The sequence below is a fragment of the Prunus dulcis genome, chromosome 5, assembly GCF_902201215.1.
Source record: "Prunus dulcis chromosome 5, ALMONDv2, whole genome shotgun sequence".
In the NCBI taxonomy this organism is placed as follows: domain Eukaryota; kingdom Viridiplantae; phylum Streptophyta; class Magnoliopsida; order Rosales; family Rosaceae; genus Prunus; species Prunus dulcis.
Window position 1 is genome coordinate 1,049,722 of NC_047654.1, and position 10,685 is coordinate 1,060,406.

Sequence of the window (10,685 nt, forward strand, 5' to 3'; positions counted from 1 at the left end):
CTTGAAATAGACTTCATTGAGTTTGTGCTCCGAGGAGCAGCTTGTCTGCAATGGAGGTAAGGCTTGTTGCCTATGTTCGTATGTCAGGGACATAGCGCTTAAAAAAGGGCTCCATTGAGTTTGTGCTCCGAGGAGCAGCTTGTCTGCAATGGAGATAAGGCTTGTTGCCTGCATGTATATGTTTGTGGGACATAAAGCTCGAAAAAGTACTTCATTGAAAAGCTTGCTCTTGTATTGATGTTGGTGTGAATACATCGCTTTATCGAATAAAGAAAATTAATAACATAGGTAACATCGAAAGCAGTTTGTCTTCAATGGAAGTACGGGAGGTCGTCGTCTGCTAGGAGTCGAGCTGGTAAGCGAAGAGCTTCACGGATAGTATCTCCGAAGGTGGTGGGCATTCCATTGTCTTGGAATTTCCTTCCCTTCTAGAGTGTCGAGAGTGTAACTTCCTCTGCCCCCAGATCGGCTGATCATGTAAGGGCCTTCCCAATTTGGCTTCATCTTCTTTGACCCTTGCCTCGGTAACGTGATGAAAGTTTTTCTGAGACAAGGTCTCCAGCTCGAAACTGTTTGATCTTGGCCTTCTTATTGGAGTAAGATGTCAACTGTTGCTGGTAGGCGGCAACTTGAACAATGGCCTTTTCTCGTTCTTTTTCGAGCAGGTCAAGGTTAATTCTTATTTGCCTGCAGTTTTGGTCAAGACTGCCCACCTCAATGCTCATGGAAGGGACTGTGATGTACGGGGGAATGATTGCCTCCGTCCCATAGGCCAAGGAAAACGGTGTCTCTTCGGTCAATCTCCTTTTGGTTGTGCGATAAGCCCGTAGAACTCCTGGCAGCTCGTCGACCCATTTTCCTTCTGCGCCTTGCAGTCTTTTCTTTAGGCAATCCAGCACGATCTTGTTGGATGCTTCTGCTTGGCCATTGCCTTGCGGGTATCTGGGAGTTGACAGGTGTTGCTTGATGCCATACTAATGCAGTGAGTTGCCTGTCCACGAACAGTGTACCATTGTCGATAACTATCGATTGCGGGCAACCGAATCCGCAAATGATGTTCTTCCAGATGAACCGTTCAACGTCAGCTTCCTTGGTAGAAGATAAAGGCTCGGCCTCGATCCATTTGGTGAAGTAATCAATGGCAACGATCATTATCTCCTTATTGGCAGGTGCTGTCGGCATAGGTCCCACAAAGTCAATGGCCCACTGCATGAACGGCCATGGACTGATCTGCGGATGGTATTCCTCAGCTAGCAAGGCAGGGATCGGCTTGTACCGTTGGCATCGATCACATCTTCAAGCAGACTCCGTGAAGTCTTTACGCATGGTAGGCCAGAAATAGCCGATACTGAGAGCCTTCTGAGCAAGCGACTTGCCTCTAACGTGATTTCCACATTCGTCGTCGTGTATTTTGCAGAGAACCTCAAGCGTTTGTCTGTACTTGATGCAAGTGTGATGAGGCCCGTAGTATGATCTGCGGATAAGCGTGTCGCCTTTCATGTAATATCTTGTAGCCTTCTGCTCGATTTTCCTGGCCTCGGACTTGTCCTGAGGCAAGTTTTCATTCACTCGGTAGTCAATGATAGGTTCTTGCCAGCTAGGATCCTCGTCGATCTGCATCAGGTCCAGTTGTTCTACCTCTTTTATGCTAGGCTGGTCAAGGTGTTCGACCGGGATGGAGCGTCTGAATTGGGTATCCAGTGCTGATCCTAAGCTTGCCAGTGCATCTGCGTGTGCGTTCTCTGCTCGGGGCCCCTGCTGGATGGTGAAGGTGGGATACGCCTTCAACAACTCTTGGACTTTGTCAAGGTACAAGATCATCCTTGGGTGCTTCGCCATGTATTCTCCTGAGGCTTGACTTGTGATCAGCTAGGAATCCGAGTAGATGGCCAGCTTCTTGATTGATAGCTCTCTTGCCAAGCGCAAGGCAGCGAGCAATGCCTCGTACTCTACCTCGTTATTTGAAGCTGGGAAGCTAAGTGTGATAGCTTGCTTTAACAGGGTTCCATCCGGGGTGACGATGACGACGCCTGCTTCAGCTCCTTTCTGGTTCGACACTCCATCTACGCGTAGCTGCCACATGTCTTTGGGTTGGCCAGGTTCCGCGGAGGTCTTGTCTGCTCTTGGACTTTCCTTCTTTTTGCTGACCAGCTTCTCTTCTTCGGCTGATGGTGTGAACTCTGCAACAAAGTCTACGAAGGCCTAGGCTTTTATTGCCGTTTTTGCCCAGTAAAGGAGGTCGTATTGGCTTAGTTCTATTGCCCACTTCATGAGCCGCTGAGAAGCATCAGGGCTGTGGAGGATTGATCTCAAAGGAAAGTCAGTCATAACGATGACTCAGTGAGCTTGGTAATAAGGCCGCAGCTTTCTCGCGAAAACGACAAGGGCCAAAATGAGCTTCTCCAATTTTGGGTATCGAGTCTCTGCATCGAGGAGAGCTTTTGACGTATAGAATATCGGATGTTGGGCCCCAAGTTCTTCTCGGATGAGAGCTGAGCTGGTGGCCGAGTTGGACACTGCCAGGTACACGAACAAGCCTTTACCAGGAACTGGTTTCGAGAGCAGGGGAGGTGAAGTAAGGTAGGTCTTTAGACTCTGGAAAGCTACTTCGCTCTCCTCGTCCCACTTGTCTTTTTGCCCCTTCTTCAAAGCTTTGAAGAATGGTCTGCACTTGTCGGTAGACTTCGAGAGGAATCGGTTGAGAGCTGCTGCTCTGCCCGTCAGACTTTGTATTTCTTTCACTGTGGAAGGTGACTTCATCTCGAGGATGGCTTTAATTTGGCGTGGGTGTGCCTCGATACCTCGTTGTGTGACTAAGTACCCCAGGAATCGGCTGGATGATACACCGAACGTGCATTTACTTGGATTCAGCTTCATGCGGTATTGGCGGAGCAGGCTGAATGCCTCGGTGAGGTTTTTGAGGTGGTCTCCACGCTTGGGGGCTTTGACCAGCATATCATCCACGTAGACTTCCATGGTTCTGCCGATCTGCTCCTTGAAAATCTTATTCACGAGCCTTTGGTACGTTGCTCCAGCGTTCTTCAACCCAAAGGGCATGACCTTGTAGCAGTAGGTCCCTCTCTCGATGATGAAAGAGGTCTTCGCCTTGTCATCGTCGTACATCATAATTTGATTATAGTCGGAGTAGGCATCCATGAAGCTGAGCAGCTGGTTGCCGGAAGTTGAATCCACGAGCTGGTCGATTCTTGGCAATGGGAAGTTGTCTTTAGGGCATGCCTTGTTGAGGTCGGTATAATCGACGCACACTCTCCATTTGCCCTTTTCTTGTTTTGCCACCAAAACGACGTTGGCCAGCCATTCTGAGTAGGAGACTTCTTCAATAAATCCGGCGGCTAGAAGCTTGTCGATCTCGGCTTCAATGATCGTGACTCGCTCGGGAGCGAAGTTGCATCTCTTCTGCACCACGGGCTTGCTAGTGGGGTTGACATGGAGGCGGTGGCAGATGATGTCTGGATCGATGCCGGGCATGTCAGATGGTGACCACGCGAACATGTCTTTGTTGTTTTGGAGGAAGATGGTCAACTCCACCTTCTCGTCTGGGCTTAGGCGCGAGCCGATCCTCGCTTTCTTGTCTGGCTGGTTAAGATCGAGGGGTACTAACTCAACGTCTTCCTCAGGCTTCCAACCTTCTTCAAGGGAGCCTTCCGGGCGGATTCCCTCTTCTCGATCCTTCTTGTTTGGATTCTGGCACGAGCCGATCTGCGCTTCTTGGCCAAGATCAGGGGGTACTAACTCGACGTCATCCTCAGGCTTCCAACCCTTTTCAGGGAAGTCTTCCGGGCGGATTCCCTCGCCTTGATCCTGGCTCATTAATTGCTATTGTGGGGTAACAGCTCCCTTCTCGCTCGAGCTTGCTTGTTTGCTGGGAACGCTCCGTGCTTTGTTAGCAGCTTGCATTACTGGTGTGAACTGCAACTGCTTGCTCTTCTTGAGCCCTTGGGCTGTGCATCTTCTTGCCATGGCTTGGTCACTATTGATCTGCCCGATTCCGCCTCCAGGGATGGGATATCGAATCTTCTGGTGTAGAGCAGATGTGATGGCCTCGATCTTGCTGATCCACGGTCGGCCCAAGATTCCATTGTATGGGGAGATCTCGTTGATGACCATGAAGGTTTGCGAGCAGAGCACTGGGGGTGAGTGGACGTCAAGGTCGATCGTTCCGACAGTGATTGATGTGGCCCCATTGAAGCCGGTAAGCGACCTGGCAAGTTTGCTAATCTTGGGCTCCAATCCCATCTGTTGGATGACAGATAGTTGCAGGATGTTAGTTGCGCTGCCCTCATCCACATGAATTCGCTCGATCTCAGCTTGTTCAATCTGAATGCAGATGACTAGCGCGTCATTATGCGGTAGGTCAAGCCCGATCAAGTCCTTCTTCTGGAAACCAATGATGGGTGTATCCACAATGACTGGAACTCCTGTTGTGACTTGGGAGACATAAGTTGCCTGCGCGATCTTCCTCTTGCGCTCCTTGGTAGTCAGCCCGGACTCCCGGGAGTCAGCTAGAATGGTGTTGATTCGAATGACCTTTTGGGGAGGATCCTTGGCAGCCGCATCACGATCCTCGATCTGCTGAATGGCCTTCTTTGCGACGAATTCTGTGCAATGACCTTCTCTGACCAGCTCCTCAAGATGCCTTTTCCAAGCATTGCAGTTGTTGGTGTAATGTCCGTGCTCCCCGTGGAATGCACAGTATTTACTGGTGTCCCTCTTAGAGGGGTCTCCCTTCATGGGTGGCGGTCTCCTCACCCACGGCTTGTCCTTCACTTGAGCCAGGATCTGATGAATTGGGATAGCGAACTCAGTGAAGGTCCCTATTTCTGAGCTTCCCTCTCGGGGCCGCGATCTGCGCTTATCTCGGGCTCTTTGCTCGAACTGGTTGCTCTTTTGGCTTGCCTGCTTCGTCGGGTGATCAACTTGCTTGCTGGCTTTCTTTGCGGCGATTCGATCATCGTCCCAAAGTGCGTAGCGTTCTGCCGTCGCGAACACTTCTACCAAGGTTTGACTTGGTGTTATGGCCAGCTCCCGGTATAACTCGTGCTCGGTTGGCAAGCCCTTCTTGAAAGCTGAGGATGCAACTTGGTCATTGCATCCTATGATGTTAGCCTTTTCAGCCTTAAACCGTCTTAGGTAGTCTTGTAGAGACTCATCTAGCTTCTTGCGCAGGTTGAATAGATGGTCCGCATGCTTTCTGACCGTCTTGTAGGAGGTGTACTCCTTTGTGAAGATGAGGGCCAACTCCTTGAAGTTTCCTATCGACGCGGACGGTAGAGTGTGGAACCAATCTTGAGCTGCTCCTCGCAGGGTCATCGCGAACACTTTGCACATCAGGGTATCGTCTGCCTTGTACAGGATCATGGCGCTCTTGAAGTGCCTCAAATGGCTCTCAGGGTCAGAGTCTCCCTTGAATGGAGTGATGGATGGCGTTGTGAACCGCTTCGGCGGAGGAGCTCGTTCCACTTTGTCGGTAAAAGGAGAGCAGTCAACTCGATCAATTTCCTTGTGCAGGGCTTCTTCCGTGCTTCCTTTAAGTTGGAGAGCTTGGAGTCGGTCATTCACTAGCTTCTCGACGTCCTCTGCTCGCAGGACTGGAGTCTCGGGCTGACGTCTTCGGCGTCTCGAGCGTGACTGGCTGACTTCTTCCTCGGTTCCCAAGGGTCGATCCCCTTGGGTGTTCCGCCCGTGGGGTAGATTAGGAGATTGAGCTTGTGAGGATTCCTCTACATCTTGGCGCCTCGTGTTGGTCCTCGAGCGGGTTGGTGGGCGTCGATCATCATCTTCTGCCTGCAAGGAGGGTCGCTCAGGTCGACGTCTTTGGTGTCTCGAGCGTGACTGGCTAACTCCTTCCTCGGTTCCCAAGGGTCGATCCCCTTGGGTGCCCTGCCCATGGGGCAGGTTAGGAGATTGAGCTTGTGAGGATTCTTCTACAGCTTGCCAGCGTGCGTTGGCCCTCGAGCGGGTCGGTGGGCGTCGGTCGTTGCTCTCGTCGCGCGACTGCTCACGAACTCGAGCTCCTTGTGGGCCCAAGCGGGCGTGGACATTAGACCGTCGGCCTAGCCTCTCGAGAACATTGGTCCTTGGTCCGAGCCCCGAACGGCTCAGAGTACGGCTCGCGGCTGTCTGCATCTCACCTGCTCGATCTCGATCTCTCCTCTGCCGGTTTGCTCTTGTCTGACCAGCCTGGGACCTCTCGAACTGCTCGCCGGCGTGCTGGTGTGCCCTTCTCTCCTCGTCCCTGGGTCCAAGGTTTGGGCCTTGATTCAAGTTGATCTGCCTGAGTAGCTGGCCGATCAGGTTGTTCTGATCATCGTCCTTCTGTGTGAGTTGATCGACCCGTGAGTTAAGGTCCACCTGACTGCGCGGGTCAAGTAGAGTGTTGTGCATCGGGCCCAACGGCATATGGGCTAGGGCTCCATTAGAGGCGTACACAGGTGCATATGCCAAGTGTGATCGCAGAGGAGGGAGAGAATGGATCTGCTCCAAGACTGGGACGACGTCGGAGTAGCCATGGGGCTGCGCAGCAAATCCAGTAGTTGAATGGTGTGGCTGCTGCGGTGCTCCGATGGCAGGAAAGCGAGGCAGAGCAGCTCCGGTAATCGGCGCTGGCAACTGCAAGGCTGTGGAGGTCCCAGGGTCATGTGGCGGCTGTTCTGCAATTCCGGCAGCTGAGGGCGGCTGCAAAGCACTAGAGGATGACTGCAAGGCGTTGGCAGCTACGATTCCGTGCTGTTGCATTGAGGTTTCCACCACGAAACCATGAGATGGGCCCATCGTGGTGGCGTTACTTGTCGTACGTCTTGTATCAACCATGGTTGTTTGAAAAAAATGTGTGAAAGATGGATTTGGAGCACGCTTTGAATATATCTCGCACTCTCAATGAAAGCACCAATTTGTGGGAGTAAATTTCCCCCAAAAGAATATCGGCCAAAGATTCCTTCGTCTTCTCTGCCTCTCTTTCTCCCTGCAAAACAGATCGGAGTAAAAGACCACACCCGGGGGGTGTTGGCCAAAGGCCCTCCGATGCCTAAGTTAGGTAGGGTAATTCAAGGAAAACCGAGTGGCCGGAGCCGTGTGTGGTGGCCGGAGCCTTGTGTGAGAGAGAGAAAGAGAGGAGGTTGCTAGGGGTTTTAAGAAATAACTTATGCAGAGTTTGAGTAGGAATTCTGACGTACCTCAACCATTGTGTGTGGCTATGCTTTTATAGAGGTCTCGGAGGCTAGGGTTTCAGAGGTTGGTGGAGTTGGTGTGGTTGGTGAGGTTGGTGTGGTTGGTGGAGTTGATGTGGTTGGTGGGGTTGGTGCATTTAGGAATTATTGATTAACCAAATCCCTAATTAAATTGGGGATCAAGTAACCCCCAATTTGATTAGGTAATTCCCAATTAGGTTAGGTATGTATATATATGTATGAATGTTTTGGAAATCATTTACTTCAAATCGTATTTAAATTGGTACCTCTACCTCCTAATTATCGAGAAATGGTATATTTGCAGGTGCATAATACTCCGGGATTGGATGCAACGAAGTTTCTTCCCTGCTACAAACCAACAAAGTAAGAATATTTTCTATAAGGGTAAACTTAGAAAACAAAAACTAACTTGTGTGATGCATTAATGACATTGTTTTAAATGTAAGGAAAATGACACTTGTCATGAAGAGAAGGGAGAAGGTCCAACAGAGAAGATTAAAGAAAAAATTGCTAGCATTTCTCTTACATTAAAATACAACAATGCGCTGTCAAATACAGTTGTAACAAACTAATTATTTTCTGCTTTTAATATCATCTTCTTTGCCTATCACTACTATTTTCAAAACAAAAGAAAAAGGATCTGTGACCCATCATGGGAACATAAAGTTTACACACGGTTTGGTTGCACCTGAGATTAAGAATTAAAGAAACAAGGGTCATATCATCTATTCAGCACCCATTTTCAGGGAATCATGCCAAAAATCATGTGCCCATGCTTAGTTTCCTACTCCCATTCTCAATCCCTTAAGGCCTGTTTGGTGGGCTGTCTTCGACGTGGGCTTTTCTCTCCCTCAGCCTCCTTTGCTTTCGTCTCTAGTTTGAGCAAGCTTCCCTTTTATGAATCTCTCTCTCTCTCTCTCTCTCTCTCTCTTATTTGCTTTCTCCATCATGGTTTCAACTCCCCTATCTGTCTGCTGTTGCAAGGTAGCTTCTTTTTCTCCATTTTCTTATCCATTCGAGTTTGATTTTTCTTGATTTACATGTTTAATTCTAATATTTGAACTCCGTTGATTTGGCTGCTTCAGCCTCTTTTGCTTTGGGTTGTTTTTTTCTCTTATTGGGTACGCACTGGAACGTTAAATGGTTTTGAGGAAATTTCATGGCTTTGGGCAATTGCGACTCCACAAGAATAAAGGACAACGAAAATAAAAAAATTTTCCTTCAAGTTTTATTTTATTATTTTGTGTTTACCATTTTGCCCTTGTATATTAAAGAATCATCTGATTTAGTACATTTATTTCTCAGGGGCATTAAAGAACTTTCAAAAATTTAACCCTTATTTGGTCTGATTGGTAAGAAGATAATAAAATCAACTCATGAAAAAACATTTATGATAGATTATGGATCCTATTTGAGCTAAGTCTCAATCTTTAAAATGTTTCCATTTTTTAACCTTTTTGGAAATATTAAATTTGTTACATTCCAAGTCAATTTCTTCGTTACATGCCACTATGTGACAAATGTAGTTTTTATCTCTGACAATATTTACACAAATTTGATGGTTTAATTAGGAAATCTATTTTGTTTTTTTAATTATGGAAAATTTGAGTTCTGGTTTTAAAAGTGATGTGTCAACCTTAAATTCTTTGGATTGAAATTCAAATGACGTGGCAAAATATGTATGCCCGCTACAAAATATGCTTGCAGGCAAAACTCCCAGCTTCAGATTTCCATCAAAAGCATACACAAGTCCACTCTCTCCATCAACAGGTGGTCCTAACTGTTTCCTTACGAGATCATTAAACCCATTCTGATCCCATATCTTTTCATCAGCTAGAAGCATATCTTTCCATTCCTTGGCCAATCTTTTAGCAGCATCTGTTGGCCGCCACTGGAAAATTCCAATATTGTAGGCAGCACCAACTGCTAGAGGGAAGAAATCAGCAAAATAACCAAAGCAATAACTTTAACATAATGAAGGTATCCACAGAAACAGGGAAAGTTACGGATCCTATATTAGTATCCCCAAGGGGTAGACCCCTCCCAAAGTATTAGCATAGTTATAATTTGTGGCTGGACACAAATTCATGTCACCAGATACAGAGATCCAGCACATGGAATAGCTGCAAACATTTTATGCACGTATAGGATAGTGGAGATGAAAAAAGAAGTATTTTTACACAAAATCTTCACCTTGTTGCCAAATGTCCAACCTGTCATCAGTGACTGTTGGTACAACTTGATCACTGGAAGTCAAGACATCTGCTTCAGGATAGCGAGCAAGATATGGAAGTGGGTCCTGTTCCACGAAAAAAGATATATGATAACTCATAATCGTCAGACGAAAAAACCAAACAAGTAAGCATTCTTGACAAAAAAATATTAAGAATTAAAGTACTAGCTGAAAAACTACCTTTAACCAAACCATGTCGGTATCGCACATCAAGAGCTCATAGCCATAAGGGAGGATTGAGTCTATCAGTATAACTTTTTCTCTCCCCATCTTGTGGAATGTTGGTGATCCCCATCCAACATCTATTGTGCTCATATGGCTGCCCATATCAAATACTGGAACACCTTTCCAGTACAAAGCCTCCAACAGTTTGGTGTCCATTGCACCTAAGCCATCAATTTCAAACTCATAAGTGCAGACATAAATAGAAATACAAAAACATATGTTTCCTTACAAGGAAATGGAATAGATATGTAAAGAAATTGGAAAGGCCAAAAAGACATAAAAGTGCACAATCCAGAATGGGGGGTAGCTTACCAATGAGAAGGTTAGAAAGCCCCAGATCAGTCAAGTGTTTAACCCAAGTCAGGATAAAATCCATGAATGCATAGTTCCCAAAGGTCACAATAATGACGTTATCCTTCACTCTTTCCTGAACCAGTTCTTTGCTCAGTCTAAATTTCTTCAAGGCTGGCATTTTCTTTGTGTGTAGGGGAGCTTCCCAAATGGGTCTTGTTGACATGCTTCGAGGCTCTAGGGAAGGTGTGGGAACTGCTTGAACTATTGCTGGTTCAGAAACATTGGGTGCTTGCTCTGTTAGCATATGCAGAACATTATCATGCATATAGATTCATTCAAAGCATGTAATCAATCTTAATGAAAATGCAGAGAGCTTTAGAGTAGAGAAAGGTCAGATTTGTGTGTGAGAGAGAGAGAGCTTGAAGAAGAATGCTAGCTGTCTCAGCTCAGCACCAAAAACATGCATATATTCTCTTGCTGACCAAAACCGTTACAAAGAATATATTCCCTATAACAACACACAATCTAACCAATCAATCATAACCCTATAAGATAATGACAAGTGGCAGAATGCTATTACATTCCTGCTGTACACTTGGACTATGATCCAGGGCAGCCTTTCTAACAAGAATAGAACCTTCTTATTCTAATTCCATCACAGCAGCTACACCTATACACCAACACTCCCTTCTAGGTGTTGCGCTGAAATAACACCTAGAGCCTTC

General features: G+C 47.1%; 1 protein-coding gene across 1 annotated transcript; it reads right to left on the minus strand.

The window, feature by feature from the left end:
• Positions 1 to 8,784: 8,784 nt before the first annotated feature.
• On the minus strand, positions 8,785 to 10,285 carry LOC117627503 (arabinosyltransferase XEG113-like). The gene is made up of 4 exons (XM_034359621.1): positions 9,979 to 10,285; positions 9,622 to 9,827; positions 9,402 to 9,507; positions 8,785 to 9,086 (listed from the first exon to the last, which is right to left on the minus strand). The coding sequence occupies exons 1-4, from the start codon at positions 10,283 to 10,285 to the stop codon at positions 8,785 to 8,787; spliced, it is 921 nt and encodes a 306-aa protein (XP_034215512.1).
• Between the last annotated feature and the right edge of the window lie 400 nt (positions 10,286 to 10,685).

What these genes read in the sequence shown, in the direction of transcription:
- LOC117627503 (XM_034359621.1), bottom strand. Translation starts at nt 10,285, where the DNA reads ATGCATGATAATGTTCTGCATATGCTAACAGAGCAAGCACCCAATGTT. An exon ending in CCGACATGGTTTGGTTAAAG is followed by an intron (nt 9,508 to 9,621) that starts GTAGTTTTTCAG and finishes TTCGTGGAACAG; the next exon opens with GACCCACTTCCATATCTTGC. An exon ending in GTTGGACATTTGGCAACAAG is followed by an intron (nt 9,087 to 9,401) that starts GTGAAGATTTTG and finishes GGCGGCCAACAG; the next exon opens with ATGCTGCTAAAAGATTGGCC.